This window comes from Phoenix dactylifera, chromosome 7, assembly GCF_009389715.1.
Source record: "Phoenix dactylifera cultivar Barhee BC4 chromosome 7, palm_55x_up_171113_PBpolish2nd_filt_p, whole genome shotgun sequence".
NCBI classification, from domain to species: domain Eukaryota; kingdom Viridiplantae; phylum Streptophyta; class Magnoliopsida; order Arecales; family Arecaceae; genus Phoenix; species Phoenix dactylifera.
This window is the reverse complement of record NC_052398.1, coordinates 3,152,725-3,180,343: the sequence shown is the minus strand read 5'-3', so window position 1 is coordinate 3,180,343 and position 27,619 is coordinate 3,152,725. Positions and strand designations below refer to the sequence as shown.

General features: G+C 36.3%; 1 protein-coding gene across 1 annotated transcript; it reads right to left on the bottom strand.

The window, feature by feature from the left end:
* Positions 1–447: 447 nt before the first annotated feature.
* On the bottom strand, positions 448–27,619 carry LOC103702392 (protein ACTIVITY OF BC1 COMPLEX KINASE 7, chloroplastic). Its single transcript, XM_008784813.4, has 19 exons — positions 27,427–27,619; positions 24,405–25,009; positions 23,841–23,984; positions 23,214–23,339; positions 22,495–22,582; positions 21,858–21,951; positions 17,562–17,655; positions 17,381–17,435; positions 17,150–17,241; positions 15,005–15,175; positions 14,121–14,177; positions 13,942–14,025; positions 13,756–13,840; positions 11,496–11,557; positions 11,062–11,136; positions 5,329–5,433; positions 2,441–2,582; positions 1,039–1,123; positions 448–927 (listed from the first exon to the last, which is right to left on the bottom strand). Exons 2-18 carry the CDS (start codon positions 24,975–24,977, stop codon positions 1,050–1,052), a joined length of 2,121 nt encoding a protein of 706 aa, XP_008783035.2. The 5' UTR covers positions 24,978–25,009; positions 27,427–27,619; the 3' UTR covers positions 448–927; positions 1,039–1,049.

Below are 27,619 nucleotides of genomic sequence, written 5' to 3'. Positions count from 1 at the left end.
TTATGATGCTTTTTTTTTCTTTTCTTTTGTTTTTTTTTTGCTAAGGCGGATGAATCATACCTGACGAATAACTCTCCATTTTCAGCCCACAGAGTACTACCAAATTAACTGGCATTTATGTTGCCTTTAAGAAAAGGATTTTTACAAAAAAAAAAAAAAATCAGCTCTTACAAGAGCAGCATAGAAGAAAAAAGTATTGAATTGATATAAGAATAGCAGGCAATGCAGCCTTAAGAATCAAAAGCAGTTGCTGCGATAGTTCAGGAGAACGTGCACAAATAAATACGATCAAATTAAGATGACAACGGGCATCTTATCAGATTAGATGATCAGATGTTTTTTATCATCATCATCATTGTCATTGCCGTTTGTTTGGTAAACGATGACTGTGTTTCTCTTAGAAAATTTTGTGCATGAAAGTATAAAAATCTCATAGATAGTGCAATATACTCTATGAAGGATCCCATAGATGGTTACTAATAAGGTAATTTCATTCTACTTACAATTAGTTTTTCTAGTTAAACTTTTTTTGTAATTAGCTAAACAAGATATGCTAAAGAATATTACAGTAAAATCCTACAGTAGGATCATCGTGTAACATCGTTCTATTCCTATATAAACTTTTTAAGTAGATGGGCAGGCAAGGTGCTCCTAGCTCTTCTATGCTTCAAAAGCTCTGACAACCTGTTTTAAGTATCGCATGGAAGGGCGAACTGTATGACCTGTTTGTAAGCGTCACATAGAAGGGCGGACCATATGATGAACATATCGCAATCTTCCATTGCATGGGGAATAGGATGTATTTGAAGCCCAACTTCATAAGCAAAATGAAGCAGATTGCATTAATATACAACAATCATCTCAAATTTCTTCTTGACCTGGAAGCATGGGTGAATTCTTCCCCATCTACATCACGTGCCCACAAGCCTGCAATGGATGATTAAGTGCTTCTAAATTCATATGCAAGATATGGACAGGATTGTGATGAAGTTTTAACTTGGAAGAACGGAATCCAAACAACAACAAAAAATACCACACCCGAATGATCATCAAATCATCTTCTCAAATTTGTCGAGCTTTTTCACTCTTTGCATGGATCTGATCACTAATGTTAAGAAAATACCTGCATGTTTGCAATGGAATGGAATTAAATTTAACCAACCTAGAACCTTGGCTTTTCAAACCAAAATGAACAGAAGAAAATCATCGAGTGATTGTATTTGAATATTTTGTCAACCTTGAGCAAGATATAAAGAATTTATTCCTTAGTAAGTCTGTTAACCCAATATACGAATGTCTAGGCTATGATGCATCAAAGAAGGCTAGAAGGCAAGGGTACAAAATGGAGGAGAAGGGTTTACATGCACAGAAGGGTTTGGATCGCCATATATGGTGACCACAACCCCAGGATATATGATGGATTGAGAAGTGCTCCTATAATTCAGCATGAAATAGGAGGGACTTAGTATCAAAGGAGCACCAGCCTTATCGGACGTCCATCCCAGGGTTGCACTGGTCATAGAAGTTGGAAAGGCAAAGTAAAGTGAGCACAGGGTTGGGTTGGGAAAGCAAGGCCTGGAGTGAGGTAGGTTTAGGGAAGAGGGAGATCGAGATTGGTGAAGAGTGATTTGGAGCAGGTGGCAGAGTTTTTTTTTTTTTTTGGTGGGTTGGGGGGTGGACATAGGATCACAGGAGATGGGGGCAAAAGGGGGTTTAACCAATTTGCATACCTCTAGTGATGTAATTGTGTGCACGATGGATGCAATAACATGCATGCTGTATGTGAAAGCTTCGCGATGTAAGCTCATTAATTATAATACATATAATACTAGCATAAATAAGGAAAGATCTGTAATTGTTCACAAAATTTAAGTGTCATTTTCAAGAACAACTGGTTGGGAAGAAAATAGGAGGATTTGGTTTAGCGCATACACAAAGAATGGTTGATTTGTGCAAGCAAACACTAGTTGGGAACAACGATGCAGGCGGTAGTGGAGCTACAAGGGCTTAAAGTAAAAGGATGAGGACAGGGTGGGATGACAAGCTTGGCCTGGAGTGCAGAAGGTGGAGGGTGGGAGGGAGATTGAGAATACAGAGTAGTGAGGTGAAGTGCATTGCGGGGGAGAAGTGGGAGTAGGATCACATAAGAAGATGGCATGTAGGGTCAGTGTATGTCTTTATGCATATTTTTGCATAATGGTTTATGTATTTATTTATGCAGCCATGCATGATGAACATATACATGTTGTGTGCATCTGTAAGACTTAAATCTGATCTAAGCTCATTAAACAACAAGAATCCAGCCAGTGTAAAATATGCATAAATAGGACCTAGATAACCTATAATACATGCACCATTGGCATGAACACAAGAAGAGCTGCATGTTTGTGTTTAAGTTTGTGTTAAGATTTTCCAAGAACAAGACAAGTGAGCCACTTACCAGCACCAATGAAAGATACATTTGCAATAGGTTGGTTTCCTTGGCTAATTAACGTCAGCCCAACATTCAACAGGGTTCCACTAGTAGCAGTATACATGGTAGCCATCTGCAGGATTGAGGCTTTCCTTGCAGCTCTCTCTGACTGGAGAAATCAGTATATATATATGATCATTATATCACTAATAACGCATCATATAAATAGGGAAAAGCAAAAATAGCAAACAGAAAGCCATTTATGAAAAGATCAGATAGAGAACTTTGATCAAGAACATAAGACCTACAATTGACAAAGTTAATTTTAGTTGCTGATAAAGATTTGAAGGGCTTGTTTACTAAAAAAGAGTACAGAAAGAAAAAGACAGTCCAACCTTCTATTACTGTATCAGTTAGATTCAAGAATTTTGTACCCAAAAAATGATCATACCAATAATTTTTACAATAATACTCAAAATAGGACATGCTTGCTGCCATTCAAATTTTTTCTATGACACACTGAGGCTCCATTTGGCAAAATATTTGGTGGGCTAGAGAGCACTTTCTGGCCCTCCAAAAGCATTTTTGGATGGTATAATGGTGTTTGGTAAAAAATCGGAAAGTTGTTTTAGCTTTGTCAGAAAACGTCTATTTGGGAAAGCTCTATTTTGAAGCTTCTCCCCAAAAATGCTTTCTGGCCAACGTCGGAAAGTTGTTTTGGTTATAATAAAATTTTTCTGATAATCAAAATGTCCACCGACAAATCTCATGATTGCATCTTATATTATATCATATCATATCATAATATAGTATTATACTATAAATATAATATAATGTAATGTAATAATAAATTATAAATTATTATGTTGTATTATATTTTATTATTACATCATTATAGTAATACATAACTATAATATAATATATTATTATATTATATTATAAGCATAATATAACATATTATTACAATCATTATATTATATTATATAATAATAATAGTTATATTATGATAATATAATATATTATTATAATAATATTATTATATACTATTAATAATATAACATTATTATAATATAATCATACAATAGAATATAATATTATAATATAAACATATAATAAAATATTATTATATTACAGTAATGCAATCTAATATAATTATATTTAGTAATAATATAATATTATTACACTATAATATAATATAATCTATTATATTATAATATATTATTAGATTAGATTCTAATCTGTTATATTATATTGTTATATTATATTACAATATTATTTATATAATATTATATTATATACTAAGTCATAACTATAATTATATTATATTATATTATATTATGGTAATATTGTGCTATTAATGATATATTATTATATCATATCGTATCATATTCTATTATATTGTTATGCTATAGTATTCAATATTATATTATACTATATTATAATAATATTATACAAAATAATAATATTTTAATATGTAATAATATGTAATATTATATTGTATTATACTCCAATATGCAAATAATGCAATACTATGCAATATTCTTTATTGTCATTTTATTATACCAAAAGTATTTTCTTATTTTGGTTACCAAATGTATGTTAAAGCTTTACAATACTTTAGAAATGTAGTTACCAAACCACAAATAGCTTTTTATAAAAACACTACTTCCAAAAGCTCTATTTTTCGAAAGCTTTACTTTTAAACGCTCTAAAAGCTCTACTACCAACAGCAATCCCATACAAAGCCTAAGGCTCCAATTGGTAAAGCTTTTGGAGAGCCAGAAAACACTTTCTGGCCCTCCAAAAGTACTTTTGAATAGTATAGTGGTCTTTGGTAAAAAATCAAAAAGCTGCTTTGGGTTCGCTAGAAAGCTAAAAAGGTCTACTTGGGAGAAGCTCTAAAATGGAGCTTCTTCAAAAAGTGCCTTCTGACAGATGTTGGAAAGCTATTTTGGCTACACTAAAATTTTTATCATGACCAAAATGCCCACAAACAAATACCATAAAAATATTATCCTATGTAATAATATATTAATATGTAATAGTAATAACTATAATATTCTATATTAGAATATTGTATTATAATTATTAACTCACATTAGCTATGTTGTATTATTATATTATATTATATCATATTATTATACTCTAATCATACTATATAATATTATTACACTATTATATTACATTATATTGTTATAATAATATAATAACACATTACTTATTATATTATATTATGTCATATCTTATTATATTACATTATATCATAATAATATTATATTATATTATATTATATTGCATCATATTGCATGCTAATGTTTTATCATATTATATTATACTATATAATAATAAGTAATATTGCACTGTATTATGCTCTACTATATAATACTATGCAATGTTCTTTATTGTCATCTTATCGTACTAAAAGTCTTCCCTAGTATGGTTACCAAATACATATTAAAGTTTCAAAGTACTTAAGAAATGTAATTACCAAATAGCAAACAACTTTTTATAGAAGCTCTACTTCTCAAAGCTCTATTTCCAAAAGCTCTATTTCCAAAAGCTCTAATACCACAGCAATCCCCAACAAGGCCTAGACCCTCAACTTTTGTAGATGATTTAGCTTATATAACATCCAAATACAAGAATTTAAAAAAAAACATTAAATTGAGCTCAATTACACTCTCTTTTTAAAGCATAAGGTCTATCCTGTATTACTATCAAATAAGCAAAAGTTAAAACAGTTATTCAAATATATTATGACAAATGCTCCATGGAGTTTGGAGAATAGCTTCTATAATCAGTTCCCTTTCATTTACACGCAATTATGTAGCATAATAGAATTCAATATGTAATACCTATTTGTTTAATAGAAAAAATTTCAATTTTTTTTGAAAATGAATATTCTCTGTAGATACCTCAAGTACTCTGACACGGAGTTTTAAATCCCCCGACTCAAGTTGTTTAACAAACTTTTCTATTCGTTGGATTCTGTACGGCATTGAGATAGTGTAATTTCTAGCCTGCAATAAATAAGATGCATCCTCGTCATATCAGAAATAAAAGGGAGACCAATGGATCATCTTTTCATTCAAAACATTTGGTAGCAAAGAATAGAGACCAAACATAAAATGATAATGTCTTGCAAAAATACAACATAGATAAGAAGCTAAAGGTAGTAAGATCTAGTATAAGAACATAAAGGAATATTGAGAACAAAAAGAAATTTCCATAAAGTATGTTAATGAAAAAAACAGAAATAGTAAGTATATCTTAGATCTTGGGAATTATAATTGCTTTCAAATAACAAAAATTATGAAGCATGTACCTCTCTTGATGAACAAGATATAACTTAATAATACAATGACAAAAGGGCAATACTAAGGAAAAGGGGGAAAAAGATTAATTTGTACAACAAAACAAGGTTGAATTTTAGAAACTGCAAAAGACATACATTAGGAGACAGCTTTTAAAACTTTCGCCAATTTGCAGCGGTTTTAGATGATCGGACTGCTAAATTCCTAGATGCACCTTTGATGTAATTCTATGTGGATGTCAAGTTGTTCGCCATAAGATTGGAGCACAATAAATGATAACATGAATTATAGAAAAGTTACTAGAAACATCTAAATATGAGTTGAACAAAAATAAACTATATAGAATGACAACGCAGCAATGATATATAAAACTGAGCCTATAGTTAGTTTAAAACTATCGACAAGTGCCTAATTTCAGTTACTACGTTATATACACAAAAGAAAAAAAAACTAAAAAATAGTACTATTAGAAATAAGCAAGGTCTGCCAGACCAATACCAGGGCTCGCACCAGCCGGTGACCAGTTCGGTACAATACCAGAACATACTATACCGAGCCGGGGTGTAGTGAACCATGGGGAGGGAGAGGGAGAGGGAGAGAGAGGAGAGAGGGAGGAGAGTGAGGGGGAAGCGGGGCTCACAGAAAGGGGGGAGGAGGATAGGGAGGAAGAGAGAGGGAGGGAGAGGAAGGGGGGAGAGAGGGGGCTTATGAAGAGGGAGGAAAGAGAGAAGGAGAGGAAGAGAGAGAGAGAGAGAGAGAAGGGGGAGGGGGAGGCTTACCTTGGGGCAATAGTTGGTCAGTGCCACAATCTCGAAGAGGGGGGAGATGGAAAGTGAGCGAGCATTTAGGCAAGGGGAGAGCGAGGCTGCGAGCATTTAGGCGAGGCTGGAAAGTGAGCAAGCATTTAGGTGAGGGGAGAGCGAGGATGCGAGACTATGAGAGCCCTTGAAGGCTCTCGAACTAAACCAAACTGGCCGAAGCCGCCGAACCATCCCAACTTGGTTTCAATTCGGTTCGGTACAGGTCGAACTACCTAATTCAGGTAGGTTCGATGAACAATGGAAATAAGCTTTTAGGATTAAGTGAACATTTGATCTTAGAGTACTATAATGATAGCATGCCTTAGGATGTTGCACAATAAAGATAAAATTCTCGAGATATGCGATTGCCCCATACGTTGGTGATGAAAGAAAAAATATTACAAAGTAAAAATTAGGCCTACAATGCTATGTGGCTCAGAAATAAACATAAAATATTGAGACCAAGGTGTAACGAACCGAACTGTATCGGCCGGTTCGGGCCGTATCAGACCGGTCCGGCCCGTAACTGGCACGCCGAAGCCGTAAAAACCGATACAGACCGAACCCAACCGGAGCCGGAGAAGACGAAAAGAAGGAGAGAAAGCGGAGAAGAGAGGGAGGGAGGACAGGCCTCCACCGCCCGCGGAGGGCCGCAAGGGGCCGGGGGGCGGCGGAACCCACGGGGGCACGGAAAAAAATTTGAAGATTTTTAAGTGAAGTCCGCAACCGAAATGCCGACTTCACTTAAAAATCCTAAATTTTTTTCCACAGCCACGTCCCCTATTTCGAAAGAAACAGGGGATGCGGCCGCCGCCTCCGCCGCGCCCGCGCGGGCTCCCCCGTCCCACCGCGGGCTCCGCCGCCCCCTCCCGACCTCCCACCCACCCCCCCCCCCCCGGCGGCCCTCCGCGGGCGGCCTCTCCTCTCCTCCCTCCCCCGCTCGCTCTCGTTTTCTTCTTCTTCCCCGGCTCCGGCGAGAAAGAGTGTTCCAGTTCTGTAGACGACTGGTACGCCTACCGGTACCAGTACGGCGAACCTTGGTTGAGACGATGTGCGGAAAACGAGTAATAGAGTGAGAAATGTGCACGAACTAAAGACAAAGTAAGAGAAATCAACTAAGAGTCTAAGATGCACCAGCATGCAAAATAAAGATATAAAAAGAACAAGGAAGACATTGCAATAATAGTAGAGGCAAACTTATACAAGAATAATTGGTAAATGGGGATTCATAAAGCGAACACATTATAGCTAGGACAAGGCTTGATTGTTATGGTTATGTAACGGTAACATGCATGAGAGGTCAAAAAATACTTTTTCAAGGAAATCACATGGTTGGATTTGCTTCACTGATTAGATAGTAAGAACAAGGATTGTGCATGCCTAAAGAAAATGTACTAAAGATGATGATGTAAAGATGGATTACAGGTAAATAGAATTAATCATCATGAAAATCATCAAATACAACAATTAAACTTAGAATTGGCTTTATGAATCTTTCTTCACCATTCATGAAACGAAGAATTGTTGATTATGAAATGTTTAATAGAGTCTAATTGCAGTAACCCTGATAAGATAGAGATGAAAAATAATAAGATCAAGCAATAATATTTAATGAACAGTAAAAGCTAAAGATGACCATGACAAGAAGTGAAGCTTAAGCTGGAATAGAAGAGGTCAATGATGAATAGTTGAACACCCCAAAACAACTCTCGATCAATTTAGATAGTGATGGCATTATGATAGATTGTATATGTTGAATAGACATTATAGACTAGCACAATCATATTCATAATGCCAAATGTATGGTTGATTACCGACCAGACGAGTTACGAATAAAGATAGCATGAACAAATGAAGGCCATAAATGGTGCACTTTTTAATTAATATGCCACTTCAAAGCATTATATGTACATTTGCATTGTTAAAAGCCTTAATAGTTTTTCATTTTTGATTATGGTATGTAAATCAGAGCCTTACTACATGGTATTCAGTATAGGATGGTTTAGCAGGAATAAAGTTAATGCCCACAGTTTAGAAAAATCTCATGGTTTACATTTTGATCATGTTGTCATATTAATATCACTAAATGCATAAATTTCATATATTAAACACTTTATTTTACGAAGAAAGCATAGTTCGTCATTTGCATTATGAATACAAAGATGGATCAACCACTCATCAGTTAGGTTCATTAAGGCACCATGTATCAGTTATGTTCACTAATGCACCATGTATCTAAGTGAGGCATTTGCAATCAAATGTCTCTACAAATTGCCTTGGGAATCATATGGTAATTTTGGGCACCATAGTAAGTCATATGGTATCTATTGGTAGTATTGGTTACAAGTCAAGTGTGGACGTGCAAAGCAATCATATGTGCTGGACTCAAGGCAAGTCCCAAGGTCCGCCGTACCGGTACCAGTCGGCGTACCGGTACGGCGGACCGGACCGGTACGTACCGGTTACATACCGGTTCTCCAACGATAAACTACCGGTACCAAATTCCACGCTGATCCGGTACCGGTCCCAGGCCGGACCAGCACGTACGGGCCGGTACGGCAGACTATGGCAAGTCCTTTTCAACCTCTGAAGAATAACATAGTAGCTGAAGAACTAGCTAAAGCCTACCTAAAAGATCCTTAGTTAAAGCCCAGAGAACTAAAAGATGATCATCCCTACAAAAGGAGAAAAGCCTAAAAGAACCAATGCCATTTGTGCATATGATGTGGCAATGATTTTTTTTTCCTTGATGAGAATGTGGCAATGATTGATTTGACAAAATCAATCATAATAAAGCATGTTTGGTAGGGAATGCTATTCTAACATGTTCTAACCTGTTCTTTGCTATGATCTACATTTTGACTTGCCATCTTTGCTATGAAGTAGATTTTGCAAGATTTTCTTAATTCGCCATCAGCCATAAATGGAAGAAACTAAAGCATCTCCAATTAAGAGGATTTTTATGCTAGAATCAAATCTCTTGGTGTTTTACAGTTTTGGACGAATTCTTAATATGTAATGTGGAAGATAATATGGAAGGGAAAAGGGTCAAGTTTACCAAATCAGTCAATATTACATATTGTCCACAATTTTTGCAATAATCTCAGGAATCACATGGATCATGAGAAGATCTGGCATGAAGTCTCGAGCCCTATAAATAGCCCTAAATTGACCCCTTGCCTACTAAAGCCGGTAGAAAGATCTTGAAGTTTTGTTCATTGAGAACATTATTCTCCTGCATCAAAAACTCTTTAAATTCTGGTAACAAAGCCATCTGAATTATTCCCTATATATTGTCCAAGAATAGAATATCCTAGGATTAGTCAAATACCAGGATACTCAACCATGCAAAAGACACTTTAACGTTAGTACCACGGTTTGCTGTGCCGGGTACCGGGCACCGTACTGGTTGCCCGACAACACGATTCGGTAAGGGCCCGCGCCGTGCCGGGCCTATACTGACACTGGAGAGGGCGAATGCAGACCGTGGGAGAGAGAAAAAGAGAGAGAGAGAAGGGGGAAAGAGAGAGGGAGAGGGAGAGGGAGAGAGAAGGAGGCCGGCGGAGGCGCGCGCCCGAGTCAGGGGTCCAACCGCTAAATTTTTTGCAATTTTTAAGTGAAGTTGGCAAATCGTTTGCCGACTTCACTTACATATCACAAAATTTTTTAGCGACCGGACCCCTCTTTCGAACGAATCAGAGGATCCGACCACGGCCTCCGCCTCCTGCCCGGGCGTTGGCCTCCCTCCCTCCCCCGCTCCCTCTCTCTTTTCTTTTATTTCCTTCCCCTTTTCCCCCTCCAGTGATAGGGTCTTGGTTTCGTTGCCAGAACTGTCCCGGTCTGCCGCCGATACGACTAAGGATGCCCTGAACCAGGCGGTTCGGGATAGTTCTGCCGATCCTGGTTAGTACAAAGTAATCTCTAGGTATATTTGTAATTTCACAATAACCTTGGGGTTGTATCCCCTTTACCTTAAATTTGAGCTTTACTTAAAACTTCATCAGCTATATTGTATAACAGCACCATACATTATGCTATTTACAAAATCAACATTACGCTATACAGCATAATGGATTCCTATGCCCAAAATCAAAAAATTTCCATGTCACCTGACATCATATAAAACTGAAAAAATTATGGTCGAGAAGTTCATAAAGTGCAGGCAAACTAGGAAAGTAACTAAACAATTGCATAGTTGATTTCAAAATTAAATCTAAAGCAAAAAAGTGATACTGGAAGTAGATGATCCCTTCTTCTCGAGGGTACAAAATGGTTATCAATAAAACATTATTCGGCTAATAAGTAGTAATATATGGCATGCCTATGAATATTACTTAAAAAGCAGTTGAAAATCATTATCATCATCAACCTCATCAAGATGATGTTGAACTGCTTTGTGGGCTATAATGCATATGTATAGCTTAACCAGTAGTTAGATGATGGAACACAAGGAACATTAATATTAAAGCAACATATTGCTGCAAATACAGAAGGAGATATTGAAACAAAAGCAATAAGGTACTAGAGGTCATACATCATTAGCTTGTTTTTGTATCTCCTCGACAAATTCTGCTCCACCACGTCGCTTCTGTCTTATGTCTAGTAATTCCTGAAGTTTTACATCATATAATGCAGATATAAGAAGCAAGCTTCAAGCATATCTTTGCGACTTAAAACAAAAACTGTAAACATGAGTTATACTGTCAAGATTCAGAGAGGGGAGAACTATTAAGACGTTATGGGCATGCAAAACAAAGAGTTGAAGAGGCCTTCACAATGCAAGATGCTTGGATCTGTCTAAAATGAGTCAAAATGAGGAAAAGGAAGGACCCTAGGACAACATGAATAGAAGTCCTGAGAACACTTGGGAAGGATTTGCTTAGAATGACTAGTATATAAGAATTATAAAGCTAAACTATAAAGTTGGGACAAGACTTGATGGTAAATAAGTTGAAAGGCAGATTAAACCTGTGCATATGGTGCAGCAATCTTCACAAAAGAAAATTCTGGATCTAATGTGTACCCAATACCTGCAAAACAGAAATCATAGTTAGCAGATAAAGATGGTAAGGGTTTCTACCTAAGAAATTGCAAAATAGTTAGCAGATAAAGATGGTAAGGATTTCTATAAGAAATTGCAAGTATTCATATTGATATATGATAATAAGTTGATAACTTAATAATCGGCATGCTAACTAATCATGGCACATTACCTATTTTAACTTTATATCTTAGGAACCGTAGTCTAAATATTTATCTATGCTTCATTGAATGGTTGCTAAATGGACATTTAGTGCATCCAGCTTACCATGTTTAATCAAATGAAGCCTCTGTTTCATCCCATGTGAAGATGCAAATTGCCTCAAAGAAAATGTAAAAATGTTCATATAATTTGAAAAAAAAACTCCCTTTTGGTTTAAACGTGAGAACTATAAAATCTGCCATGCCAACACCTCATTTAGTTAATAAGATCTTTGACTCAGTCCAAGTCCAAACAATATCTGATAGGAGGTCAGCTAGTAATTTGTTTCTTTTCTAAAACAGATTTTGTCATATTACAAGTCTGACCAGTTTCAGGTATTTCCAATTTGACAAATTGAAATATTTAACCTATCTAATGGATTCAAATTATTTTTGAAGTTCTAAGTTTGCATGGAAAATTTGGTGGAACATAGCTTTTCTGTCATATGGGAAAACCTTTGCTTGGAAGTGTTCTGGGAAGATGAAATGTCCTGAACAAAACAAATCAGATAAATGAGTTGGGGAAACTTAAGCACTTCAACACAGTTAACAGCATCGACTGGTACCATTATGTATCTGTAGGTACATGTCTATACATCATATGCACAACTGCACAACTATCCAAATGGAAGCATTCAGTACCTCACGCCATGTACTAGTGCATAGGCTTTGACATTGGACATATGTCATCCATCAATAAAATGTAATGGAAAAACCAAAGGCAAAGCATTTGCACAAATTTAGGCACTCAAAATAAGGGCATTGCATGCTTCATATTTCCACAAAAAAAACTATGCACACATGTGGGCACAAAGAAGTGAAATGAATCAACCTTTTTCCTTTCAACATAAGTACACTTGTAGAAACTCTAATCCTAAGAGGCTGTAACATGCCTGACCATCTTTCAATCATTTCTCTGTAGGAAATTACATTTGAATCATATAAAAAACATAACTTTATAATAAACCCCTTTGCTAATAACTAATAAGGCTTGTGTTGTGCATAATTAGATCTCTATCATATATTCTGCACATTAATCTCCACACTACACAAGTTAGTCTGCAATAATATTACTTATTCTTATATAAACAAGGATTGTAGAGGATATGTGGTAACAGAGTTTTGAAATTTTGGTATCTTTTTTTGTTTTGGATCAAATGAGTTTTGAGTTCTGCAGTTCCAAATGTTTCTGTCCAAGTTTCAAAATCTGTGTAAAATAATAAAATTCTCATAAAAATATAAAATGCAAAGATGAAGAAAAGGCCAAGCATTTTAGATATCATTTTACACTGTCATGTAATTCTAAAACTTCGATGGTATGCTTATAGTTTCAAGTTTCAACAGTTGGAGACTTTCTAGAAATTGTAAAAAACATTAAAGAGAAAGTATAGAAATATATAAATTTTAAAGAAAATCTAGAAATATATGATTATTTGATGAAAATCTTATACACCAAATATATACATTTATGTCAAAATAACAAAATAATTTTATGAAAATAAATCTTCATTCCTGAATTTCGGCTGTTATGGAATATTTGAAAAGATTTAGTCATGGTTTACAAGATCTATAGTACACATAATTTTTTTTACTTTTACCAAAAATTTCTTGCCACCAATATTTATGTGCTTATAATTCTATTCAAGACCCACAAAATTCCAGCTTAATTTTAAAAAAAATGCTTTTAACGGTCTTAATATGTCATCCAAGGGATAATTTATTTTAAAAAACTAATGACAATACCATAAAATAATGTTTTTTACCTATTTTTTTTCAGTTTATGCACCACGCACAGAAAAAAAGGCCCTGTGAGCCAGTTTAAGCCAAAATTTCAAAACCCAACACAGTTTTGGATCAGATCAGTTTCGGAGTTTACAGAGGAATTTCAAACCATGGTAATAAGTTCACATATATTCATCGATGAGACTGAAAAACGAGAAGTATGAACTAACTACTAAAACCACTGCCAAAGATGTAAGAACTGCACCTTCAAGAGTTGAGAATGCCCTTAAGACAAAGGTAAAGGTGGATGGAAAACGGAATGGCTGATCTGTTGCTATGGCAAACAAATCCTGCAAAGAATGATCAAAGTTCCACCCACACATGATAATCTCTTAAGCAGTAAATGCGCAAGAATGTTCAATCTCTTGTCTATTTTAAATTTACAACCCACCTCACCGATTGCGGACAAGGTCTGTTGCTGATCAGATGTCTGACTCAAAAGATTGTCCAAGAAAAATTGTATAGACCTCCTCACCTGGATAACAGTAAAGGAAAAGATCGCTGCATGATGATCTGTATTTTAAGCAACCATCCCCATAGTCTGAGAAAATAGTAGCAGTTTATACAAACCGATGACAAGTCTCCTGTTGGTTGTAGAGCTTCGAGATCAATGAGGCACCTCATTACCTGAATGGACGCAGCTTGTTACACCAAACAACTCTATCAAATAAGCACAACACTTGAATGAATGAAAGAGGATTTTAGTCAGGAACATTTTGTGACACAATAGGATCTGCTTCAGCATAGTGGTGCTGAAACCTTTTCCTTTAATAGTTTAAAATGTGAGCGAACAGCTACTATAGATTCCAGAATCTTGATCTATCCCTACATAGAGCATGTATTTACATTTAAGTGTTCTAGGAATGTTCCCAGCAATAGCAGCATACATATCAGACAAATAAGAGTCCTAACCAAACTGCAACCATAAAGAAACAGTTTCTTCTGAACTCAAATGTGATAAGCTCATCAGAAGGATTTATGCTTCAAATATGTCTTTTTTAATTTCAAATTCTGAATATCAGAAGTCATTAATGTTATGTGGCTATTAAGTTGTTGAAGGGAAATAAGTACAATTTGACATCATAAAATTAATATTAAAAAAATAGTTGACAGAGTGCTATCATTGACATTGTACTTAATCATCTGCAGCCAGTCTAGTATGGCCTCATGTATCATATTTACATCTGTTTATAATCTGTTTGTCTCTATGACGACACATTTTCTTTCATGTAGGCAATCAGGATTATAAGAGTATAGTATTGACCACTTTCGTAACTTGATGCCAGCAAAGCAGACTCTACAAGAGCAAAACAGAAGTCTGTGACAAACAATAAGAATGCACGTAACAGAAAGTTATCCAATGATTAGAGTAACACCTGCCTATTAAATACTTATATATGGTCTGTATTGGCATGCAACTCAAGCATATCAGTACTGCCCAAAAATAAGAGTACCTTGTTTGCATCCTTTTCATAGACTGCATAAAACAATTCAAGTAATCTCTCTCGAGTGAAAGATTTTATTTCTCCCATCATTCCAAAGTCATAGTAGATGAGCGACCCATCCGTCTCAACGGCAAGATTGCCTGGATGGGGATCAGCATGAAAGTAGCCAGTCTTCAGTATCTGGGTTAGCAGAAAATAGCAGCATGTTAGCATTACAGATTATTATGCTCCTTACTTTCATAGGATATCCTAACAATTGATACACATTAAAATCATAATCACCTAGATATTAACAAAATAAGATCCCTAAGAGAGCATATAGCAACATGGACAACATAGTTCAGTTACAAACTGCCTTTAATGCTTGATAGAAATTGTTGCAATCAATTTGAAAAATCAGCATCTAGTAAAACATCTTAGAGTTGCAAAGATAATTATATTCAAGGAGACCGCTGGGACACCTCTAACATTATTAAAGCAAAAAGAAAAAACTGTGGTTGTAATAGTTAAAGCTTGGCTATAGATGCACAAACTCTAGCATTTAAGAAAAAAGAAGATAATCACCACATCTCTACAATCAACCTGACATAGAATGAAAAAAAATTAAAAAGCTAACAATAAAATAAGCAAAAATGATAAGAAAATCATTGTCCTAAATGGCTACAAAATGCACCTGCAATACAGGACAGATTGGAAAAGCTCAAACAGTCATGGAGTGGGTGTGGAAGACTAAGTTGCAGGCATCCCCGGCCATTTTTTGGTGGAAGGTAAGTTGAGGCATTCTTCCTACACCAGCACTTGGGCAGCGAGAGGAGTCTAGTTCTATTCCAAAGGTCCCTGTCATGGGCATTGTTATGACTTATGAGAACCTTGATCATATTCACCTGGCTTGTCCATTTGCCAGCTCTACATGGTGGCTGCTTTCATCTATAATTTCCTTTGTTGTCCGGCGGACATCAGTTGCTTCTTCTTCAGAAGTTGAAGCAATTACTATCACTGTTGTCTACTAGGCCTCATGGACCCTACATTGCAAATATGGGATGCTGACGATGGAAAGCCCACAGTAATTGCGGCCCTTGCTTCATTCAACCAGAGTGCAAGAGCTCTTATCCCACCAATAGCCCACAGGTGAATGAATTCTTGGCTGCTACATCTGTTTTTCCTAAGGCCCATCAGGTTAGTTGACATACCAGCAGGTCCTGGTTATCCACATGTCTTATGACCCATTAGTCTACCTCTATACTCTTAAATCAGGTACCCCCCTCCCTCATGGTGTCTTTAAATGAACTTTGATGGGATTGTACAGAAGAGCAGTCTATTTGCAGGTGGAGGATGATAATGGTCGGGTCCTAGTTGGCTCTATCCTCCCTATGGGACAAGAATGCTGAAACTGAGCTTCCTACTGCTTGGCCAGGGCTCACCTACATGTGTGTATCCTGATGGTGATTGCAGAGCAATTCATCCATGGTCATCAACTGGATTAATATTCAGGATGATCATGGTCGGGTCCTAGTTGGCTCTATCCTCCCTATGGGACAAGAATGCTGAAACTGAGCTTCCTACTGCTTGGCCAAGGCTCACCTACATGTGTGTATCCTGATGGTGATTGCAGAGCAATTCATCCATGGTCATCAACTGGATTAACAACTGCCCGACACCAACGGCGGCCTGCCAATTGTCTTTTTGATATCTGGGTGTACATACGATTGCTTTCTTTCTTCCGAGGGAACCACGCATACCCTCTTTTGCAGTTGTACACAAGCAGTATCACTCTTAGATGCATGACACAACGTCTGCGGAACCGGTACCGGGCACTGTACTAGTTGCTCGGCGGGACGAGTCGGTACGGGCTTGCATTGTGCCGGGCCGGGCCCATACCGACACAGTAGAAAAGATGGGGGAGAGGAAGAACGAGAGACAAAAAGAGAGAGCGGGGGAACCGTCCTGGTTCGCCACCGATACGCCCGTGATGCCCCGAACCGGGCGGTTCGAGATAGTTCCACAGACCTTGCACAACACCATATCAGCCTAATGGATCTTGTAAATCCTGATAGGGGTGGCTGTATTTTTCAAAGAGTTTGCTAGTGACTGAAAACCAGGAAAAAAAAAGACAAGTAAATTCACTGTTTACCTCAACTAGAAGAACCTTTTTACCTGAATCAAGTATGATTCGATTGCACGTTGAGCAATCAGTGAACGACTGAAGCCCCTTGCATCTATCTGATCCAAACTATTTACTTTTATGCCTGTTCAAGAAAGTGATTATAGTGAATCAATTAAGCATAAAATCAGAATAACTGCTATAAAAGGTGATGTAAATTCTTGAACAGTCAATGCTCAGTTACATTTTAGGCTATGCATAAGTAGGAACCAATTAACACCAACCTGGAACATACTCCAAGGTCAGGACTTTAGTCGTTGTATAATCCCAAAAGATGAGCTACAGAAGAAAAGCCATAATACATTAAATACAACCATGCCCAAAATTCTGAGACCAACACCAACATAAAGGAAGACTTTCGATCAGAAAGCTAATTAAAAACGTCTCACAGTGCAAGAAACTTACAGGTACACGAACCCACTTAATATTTCTAAATTCTCGACGAAATCTATCAGCATTCTTTCCTTCATTGATATAATCAATTTCTTGATACAGAATCCTGAAATTCCATAAGATTGTAAGGATGGCCACATTATACCAGAGAAAAAGTTTCATACATTATTAGGAACCACAGTTGGTTTATTCCTGGAAAAAAGAAATGAAGATAAATAGAAAAGAATCCTGTAGTTCACTATACTACAAGATTGGTGAGATCAAAAAGGGAAAAAGAACCTTACATCACTAAAAAAAAGTCAAAATCAGTTAAATTGAAGACAGATGCAAAAACACTTAAACTTCCACAAAGACAAATGCAAAATCTATTAACTTCCCCAAGGCATATTATTATATCTGATAAATGGTCTTCAAACCAGCATGCAAAAAATCACATAAAAGGTCCAATGTTTCGTTAAGTAAAACAGTAAAATACCAAAACAGCTTTTAAAATGACACACTAGAACTACTTACATAAAGACTTATGAGCCTCTCTAACAAAACCCTGGCCTATAACCCAAGTCATTCAAAGTCGAAAAATAAAGTTATCTCTTTGTGTCATATAATGTAAGCTGTCCTCAAGCTAGAAATTCACGGAAGCAGCTTCTCTATGCATGGGGTTAAGGCTGCATACTTCTGACCCACCCCAAACCCTGCAGTGGCGGGAGCCTCGTGCACTAGGATGCCCTCTTTTATTCCCAAGCTAGAAATTGTGAAGAAAACTAGTCCCCATTTTCGAAACCCACATTATTCTTTTCTCATATACAGAGAAGCAAATATATTCATCAAAGTACATAAAATAGGACAAAAAAATATCCCCAGCTAACAAATAAAATGCGTATCTAATCAAGAAGATCTTCAATAAAAAGTAGTGGATGCCATGGATCTGGTCAAGTAAAGGTCGGATCAGCCTCCCATAGCAAGGAATAGGAAGAAATTTTCAGATAGCTTGGGACATTAGTATGTCCAATTATCAGATAGAAATTTCCAGATTGTCCAAAAGTCCCCTATTTTAGAAATTTAGTTTTATAGCACACAATTCCTTTTGTCATGTGTGTAATTCCTATAGCACCACCCAAAATAGTATATCTGATAAAATCAACCTTATTGATAACATATGACTATATGAGGCTTTGAAAGTTAACCCACATATACCATTCCAAACGTATCAGATAGGCCTGCTCAAGATAGGCTATTAAATAATTATGAAATATATATCCACTTTTAAAGATGCTAATTCCTAACTGATTGGTAACATGCTCGGAATCTTGAGGCTTTAAATCGAGAAGAAATGTTGAAGAAAGTAGTTTAATATCGGGTCCCACTCCTTAATTTTACTTTGCAAATACTTAAAAGATGAATTATGATGATCTCATGCTACCATTATCTTTTTATCACCACCAAGTCCTCTCAGAGCCTATGCAATAGATTTTCTAGAAGATGAACATTCGGAATTTCAGCTAATCAGCTTGATGACATAATTGACTCCAATGATTTGTGTGTCTGTTACTATAAAAATACACATGTATTTGTTTACTTTCAAGAGAACGTGTTCGTCAAAAAATATTAATTTTAACAGCTTATATCATTAAAGAACACCACATAGCATTAACAGCATCATATTGCCTACATTTATTATGATCTAAATACAAATACTTCCCAATACACTATTCAGTCCGCACTCATATCAGGTCTTTTAATTACCAGTCGACTGTTCAACACTTAGCGATGATGCTTTGAAACATTAGGGCTTCGACCAACAAGTTTATTTCATATTCAAATTGACATATTATCCACTGGAAAGTAATATTGTTTGTTTGGAGATTTTGAAAATTTAGCAGGTGTCAATTACTTCAAATGCATATACTACCCTTACCATTGCCGATATGATCATTATGAAATATCCTCAAGTTCAATATCTACAGGCACATATCAAACACATGTATAGATATACAAATCTACATGTATGATGCACATGCACAAAACCCTTCAAGTAGATTTTAAGAAGCTTTATGATCTTCTAGACTAAGTTACGTCGTCTCGATACCAAGCCCCGTACCGATGCCAACTATCATTGTGTCAGTACGGTAAGGTGTAGGGCTAGTTCAGCATACTGAATGTTAGTACATCCCCCATACCATGTACCGATATGGTACGGTATGTTCCATACCATCTGGTTCGGTACGGTAAGACGAACCTTGCTCTAGACCAACGGTCCAAAAAGAAGTGGATGTTGTTTCTTGCTTCTTTTTCAATCATTGACCCGCCCCCCCCCCCCTTCTCTCCCAACAACCTTTAAACCACTCTAGTCTACTCCCTCATTATAGACTCTCATCCTCATCAACTCATTGCCCTTCTCAAACTTATGGTCATTTTCTATCTCGCTCCTTTTTCTTATTCATCTCCAAATCCCTTGCCATCACCCATACTTCTTATAGTCTCCCATCCTCCTCGTTCATTTCCCTTCTCAAACCATCTATCGTCGTCATTCACTATCTTCAACTGCTTATTTTCCCTCTTCATATGCTAATCCCCCTCCAAAGAAAAATGAAAACACCAACCTCGCCCAAGGGAAAAGAGCAAAAGAAAAGGCATGATGAGGAAGAAGGTTGACCGTGGATGAACAAAAACAGGTGAGCAAGGAAGCGCGTACAGTTGCCAAGATAAAGTGAGATAACAGATAAAGAAAGTGATGGGATGTATAAAATGGCTGTAAACTATGCAGGTGATTGTTTGGATAAAACTATTGCATTGTAAATCAGTAGGTACACATAACCAAGAAAAGCAAAAAGTTTACAGATATATAAAATAACTGTCAATGCAATTTGAAAAAGATCTCAGCACAATATAAGGCTTTGTTGTTTTACAACCAAGGATTGAGGACCAATATAGATAAAAGATAACAAGAAACATGGATTTCTATGAAGATTTACCAATTTCAAAGAGGGGAAGGGGGACTGTATAATGTTGGTTGTTGAAATAAATAGGAGTAGGTGGAAAAAGTGAAATATGTCAGGACTCGTTCTAAGATACCATTGTTAAAACTCTAGGACCTGAAAGAAAACACAATACAAGTAGAGAAGAGATAGGGGAAAATGGAAAGTCAACCTTTAATTTTATTTCCACAGTCATAATTATATTAACTTTACAAAAGCAACTAATGAAGATATTACATGTAGAAAAGTATGTCATCTGAAGTGAATTTGAGGTGACCCTCCCATCACCAAGGCATGGATCAGATGAGACTCAAAGATAAACTTTAGCAGGAAACGAGAAGAAAAAACAAAGGCGACACCACATTGCTGCTCCAACATCTCATGGTTCATTCATTTATACTTGTATCAGCCTGATCAAAGCCAATATATTTTGATAGAAGGATCTGAAATTCTGAATCACAAATATTTATTTCAATAGTGTGTGAAAGTTTGTAAAATAATATTTCAATGTAAAATTAAATGCAAGTGTATCTTTAGTGACTTCTCTAGAAGCTTTAGGACTATGTTGATTTATTCATCAATAAGATGGCCAAGATACCCAAAATTATGTATCACAAGAGATATTAAGGTATTAAGGTTTTGAAATATGGTTTATGCTTTGACTGCTGGCTTAGTCTTTATGTAGAACATCAGTAATTTTACTGTAGATGGTCTCATGCATGCTTTTAGCCTAAATAAAATTCAGTTAAGATATTCTATGTTACATTACATATTTTCTGTACTATGGTATGAAGTTTGGCTACAAACATGGTTGTATGAGAACAATTTAATGAAGAAACAATTGCAAAGCCTAGACTGACCGTCACTATGTCATTGAAATAGGATCCTTTTGATAGTACAGCTCTTCGTTGACTGGAAATAATATTTATTAATTCCTCCAAAAGCATCAAGCTTTCTAACGTAAGGCCCCTTGACTTTCGAAATCAATTCTAGAACAGCATGGATGAAGGCCATTTCATTCGGTCTTATAAAAGAAGCAAGCATAGCATAGCTGTTATAATTGACTGATTGAACAAGATCTAGAGGTTCTGGTGGTGAATTAACATGAAGTGAAATGGAGTAGACATTTTACATATCAGAATAGGGAATCCTGAAGCTTCTACATAAAAATAAAAGGACAGAATCAAATGATAGCTCTTATTGCCAGAACATGAAACAAGATTCTGCTACTGAAAATGTTAATGGCACATGAACCCTTTGACAGGATTAGAAACAACAATCCCAGTAACCATTATGACAACATTAAGAAGAATCGGTGGAGTGAAATACTTACTTGGAGCATTCGTCATATATACCAATCCAATCCCTTGTAGGACCTCCAAATGTCTCACTTCTCTGAAAATATTCAGCGACTAATTTCAAATTTCCTGGGGAAAAAAGAGGCATAATATTTGAAGCAACCAATACAGAACTGTGTAAAAATTTGAACTCAATAGCAACTAAAGATCAAACAATTTGCCAACTAGATTCATAGACATCCATAACACCCATACACCAATAAATTGAAATGCCTCTTCCTCATAGTTTTGTACCAACAAGCACAATAACTATTTAATCAAAGTCTCTACAGGAGTAACAAGAGAGTACTAATAAACTTTGATACGAACAGATTAAGTGTTGAGGGGACATAACATAAATAGCAGCTAAAGGATTCGCATTCTACAAGGACAAGCAAATCATCGTACTAATATTTGCATGTATTGAAAGTTGAAACCATAAATGTGTTCTTAATCAAGTGCATCATTGCAAAGAATAAGTGACATCTTAGATGAACAGAAACAAAAAATGTATGTACAGTAATGTATATACAGTATAATAGATAGTGACACCACATTCTCTAACTAAAAGTTTCTTCACTAACAATCATGAAGTCAAAATTATCACAGTACCAACGGGAATGGTCCACTTACTTAAATCAATATCAAAAAGTTTCTTGAGACCTGGCCTCTGAACTTTCACAACAACCTTCTCTCGATTATGCAGGACCGCCCGATGTACCTGGAAAAAAATCATAAAGCTACATCAGAGATCTGAAAAATCCTCAGAAAAAGTTTGCCTCACTTAAAGAACATTTTAGTAGTCAAAAAAGAGGAAAAATGCATAACAGGGGAGCAAGGTTTAATCACTGTCTTCATTCCAAGGAAAGGCCCAAACTTGCACATTCAAAGCAGAGAACCATATTAGATTATCAATCCAGTTGGGGAACAACTTCAAAATTAAACAGGTGTCGATGCTATTATTCTACAATTACAAGCAGAAAAGTATGTTTGTGGACATGTACAATTGTTTGGTACATGTGTATGTATGTATCTGTGCACGTATGTAACCATGTCTACAGTCATTTTTTGGACTGCTAGCAAACTAAAAAAACAAGAAGCATAACATCTTTCTGTGGGCACAAATTGTCATGCCTTGTCACCAAAGGTTTTCTGCTCTAACTAGAACTAGAATAGTTTCCCAGAAAAATAAATAAATAAATAAGAAGCAAAAAAAAGAAAATAGACTATAAAACAAGCATAAGTGGTACAAAGATGCCATTAAGTCTTCACAATGGCATTGAGGAGCAAGAATGAACTGAAGTTGAAACTTAAGTTTAGAAATAACATTTGACACTACGTGGAGCAAACACCTGACCAAGACTAGCTGCAGCTATGGGTCGATCTTCGAACTCCTTGAACAACACATCAACAGGAGCACCCAACTCTCTTTGTATGAAAGCTCTTGCTTTTTCAGGTGAGAATGCAGGTACCCGATCCTGCATAAAAAGTAAATAAACTTCACAAGGTTTGGGACACAAAATTATAGGTGGGTATGTGAGCATGTCGGTCTGGTTATGTGTGTGTAAGGGGGGAGGGGTAAGTTCTTTAAAAGATATGCCTGACACTACCAAATGTCCGAGGCCCAAACAACAATTCAATATGGAAAATACTAATTAATGAGGCATTCAAATTGAGAATATACACATAAAAATTATATGCCAAAGGAACAGAATAAAAACTTATAATTGACAGCAGAAAACAGAAATTGAAAGTCTGTATGACCAACTTTTAATGGATAGACAACCTACATGATAAAGGTGAAGTTCATATATACATTATAGACTGCATTACCCTCTTAGCTATCGGAAATTGATAAAATAAGCGAAATCAGTGGCAGAGTACCACAAATAAAGGAGGAAAATTTGGTAAGGTCATTTGCAAAAGTTGTGTACAAACGAAGGAAACAAAAGATTTCTCAATGAAAACATGACTAATACCTGCAACTTGGCAAGCTCATCTACAAACTCTCTGGGAAATAAATCAGATCTCGTCGAAGATAACTGGCCCAATTTGATGAAAGTTGGCCCAAGTTGTAAAACTCGTTCTCTCAACCATGAAGCAGTTTTCTGCCTTCTGATTCTCTGTATAAGGAGATGCTTACTTCAAAATGCAAACAGGATTATATAAAACCAGAATTTCAAATATAAAAACAAAAATCAACAATCGAATTAACTATAACTGACAACTGGCACCTGATGAAATTTTTTCATCAAAATTTGAAAAATGAATTAAGAGAGAGTAGTACCAAACAAAGTTTATATGCCTTTAGTATCAAATTTTGACATGAGAAGAAGAGCAAGGTTAATTTACAAGGTGATGATGTTAGAATTGGACTTAAAGATCCCAATTATCATGATGAGGTAATTTATGGAGTTCAGAGTGATCCTTGTTAATCCCCTAAAAGGATCTCAGTACCAGAAAAACATGAGATTTACTAATCAATACTATGGATCCAATTGACAAGAAGATAAGGAAGTTGTTATTCAGATTCTAAAGCACACCTGCTTCTCCTCTGTAAATCGGTCAAGATATGCCCATTCTGCATTGTCAAAGAGAACCCGCAGGCGTAAAGAGAGCACGAAGGTCCAGATGTCCATAGTCCTTTGCCAGGTGCTGTAATTGTCCTTGGCCCAGCTGAAACCTTCATCTGAAGGCAGAACTTTTAACTCATCCGTGAAAGGAATCTCCTTAAAAGCTGCCCTTTTCTGTGTTTTATAAAAAGCAGAAGTACTGTCCCTTTTAACCAGACTCACTCCATTAACAAGCACCCTTGACTCGTTCAACGACTCTGGCTTCTGATGGGAAGTGCCCTTGCTTTTCATCAATTCCTTCGTTGGGACCATTTTGGCAGGCCGTCCATTAGTGCCATACCTATCAGCTTCCTTCTGACGCACTTCCACTAGAAACCTAGGAAGCCTCTTTGTTGTTGTGGAATTGTTTGCTGATGTTTCCAACTTCGAGAATTTCAGGTTGGAGATGGACCCAGAGAAACCAAAATCATATACTAGTCGTCTTTGATCTAAATGCTCAAAGCAATGATGGCAGCAGCTATTTGATGCCAGCACTGCCGCCATCAAAGATCCAGAAAGTCCTGAATTCAGAGGCCCTACAATTTGTATCCCATTTAAGCTCAGGGGTAAAGAAAAAATCACTTCAAAGAGGCAAAAGCAACTCTTCATGACACACTTTTAAGCATAAAAATCAACACTACAATACTAAAATACAATTATGAAGATCACTTTTTGGAGATCAAAATCATTCTTCAGCTAATTACAGCTATTACTGTATAAAAAGGAGACAGCTTAATCAAGATGGTTTCCCTTCTCTTGCCCAGAATTGGTTTTGCAAGTAATTCAGCACCACTTTAGAGGATTGGAGTTAGGTCACGAGCCAGTCATACCAAGGCTAACTTGAGATACAGTCAGTGAAAAACATGGAGACATTTGCGAGCAGTATACTTCATGGCACTATACCATGTATCAAATAAAACTACTTTATTATACATGAAACAGTCGCCCATCATTGTGACTACAATCGCAATCCAAGACTGCCGCCAATTTCAACATTGAACTGCACATCATGACCAATTTCAATAAACAGAAAGAAAACAAGCCCCAGCGGATTTCCAAAGTCCTTATCAAACTGGATACATTCTTCCAACTATGCTAGTTGTATTGATGATAATCATAATTCTCAAACCTAAAACCCAAGAAAAAGTCTCTGATCTAGTGAACTAACTGGATACCCAGAGTTATTTCAAGATTACTAAACCAGGAGGGCTAAAAATAAATTGTAGCATTTACAATATCTCCAGAACATATGGCATTATTACATATCAAATGAACAAACTTCTATTACATGATACATAGCACAGGAAACAGTAACTCGCAATAGTACATAGCACAGGAAATAGTAACCTGTAATAGCCATTATTTATTCCAATACAAAGCTATCGCTAATTGCAATGTTAAACATCAAATGAATAAATCGGAACATAGAAGACCTTTAAGGAGCCCTTTTCCAATTGGACACTGCTTATTCCAGTTAAGCTAACTGAATGAACAAAAATCAAAACTTTTTTCCTAACCTTAAAACCAAGGGCCCAAGAAAACCTTGACTTTAGACGAGTAACCAGCTAATGAGAACTATTTCAATCTCTATCAATCCACTATCATGAGCGAAAAGAAAGTCAAAAAAAAAAAGAACCAACCTTTATAATGTTTATGACATCTCCAAACCAAAATCCTTCAATCTTCATGAATCATCGCATCAAGAAATAAAGGAACAAAGAAACAAAGGCAGAAAAAGAAAAAAAGATTGCTCCATTTTATCACCTGCAAGCTCCGATATCCCAAATTCCATATTAATAAAAGGTACAATCTCTCCAGAGAAAGTGCTATTATTCCACATCAAATGAACGATCTTTTAATACATGATAGTGTAGCACAGTAAGCCATAACTAGACATAGCACTGTAAATTACATCCATGGTTCAATACAAAACCATCAAACAATTTTCAGTTCCAATAGATAGGAAGCAAAATAAACCATGGAAGACTTCTTAGGAAACCAATCAGACACCGCCTGTTCCATAATCGAATTCTTTAACTTGATAATCTTTGTGACAAAATTCAGAGCACAGGAAGCAGTAACTTGCCATAAGCACTAGTAACTTCCAACCAAAGGCTGCCACTAAGTTCAGTACTAAACGTCAAACCGTGTCCATTTGCAATTGCCAATACATAAGAAGATAAATGAAGCATATAAGGCTTCTCCGAAACAAGTCCTAAATTTCTGTAGACGACAAGATGCATTGGACACGCCCATCCAGCAAAGCTAATTGTATCACTAAAAATAGAAAATTTCTTCCAAACCTCAAGCAGAAAACCCCAAGATAACCTCGAATCTAGTAACTAAGTTGCCTGCCAAAGCTCTTTCAATCTTATCAATCCAACAGAGAGAAAGTAAAAGAAGAAAGAAAAAACTAATCGTTCTAATGTGTACGATTCCTCCAAACCAAAATCAGCTCTTTCAATCTTATCAATCCAACAGAAAGCGGAAGAAAGAAAAGAAAAGAACTAAACTTTGTAACGTGTACGATCCCTTCAAACCAAAACCATTCAGTCTTTCTCCCTCCAATCACAAGCCGTGACATCAAGAAACCAAGATCTCGAGGAACAAAGGCATGAAAAAAAATAAAGACGCTCAGATCACATCATCTGGACACTGTTATCCATATCAAATGAACAATCCTTTGCACAGAAAGCAGCAAGCAGGAAGAACGATCTGCAAAACCCCAAACCCCAAAGAAAACCCAAATCTAAACACGACTGGCCAACAAAAACGATTTCAATTCGTATCAATCCAACATTCCAAGAAAACAAATAAAAGAAAAGGAATCAAGATTTCATCATGTTTACGATCCCACGAACCGAAATCCTTCGATTTTGCTCGCGGAACATTAACCATGACATCAAGAATCAAGAGATCAAGAAACGGAGAGGAAAAAAGGAGATGCAATCACCTGCGAACCACTGAGAGCCGGATCTTCTGTCTCCCTCCCTTCGTTTCTTGCTTCTCACACCGAAAAGAAAACGAATCGGAATTCAGAAAAAGATCAATAGGGGAGGCAGGGTATTTATAAAAGACGTGAGGCGGTGTTGAAAACAAGCGATTCTTTGTGGAGAAAAAAAAAATAGAGGGAGAGAAATTGGAGT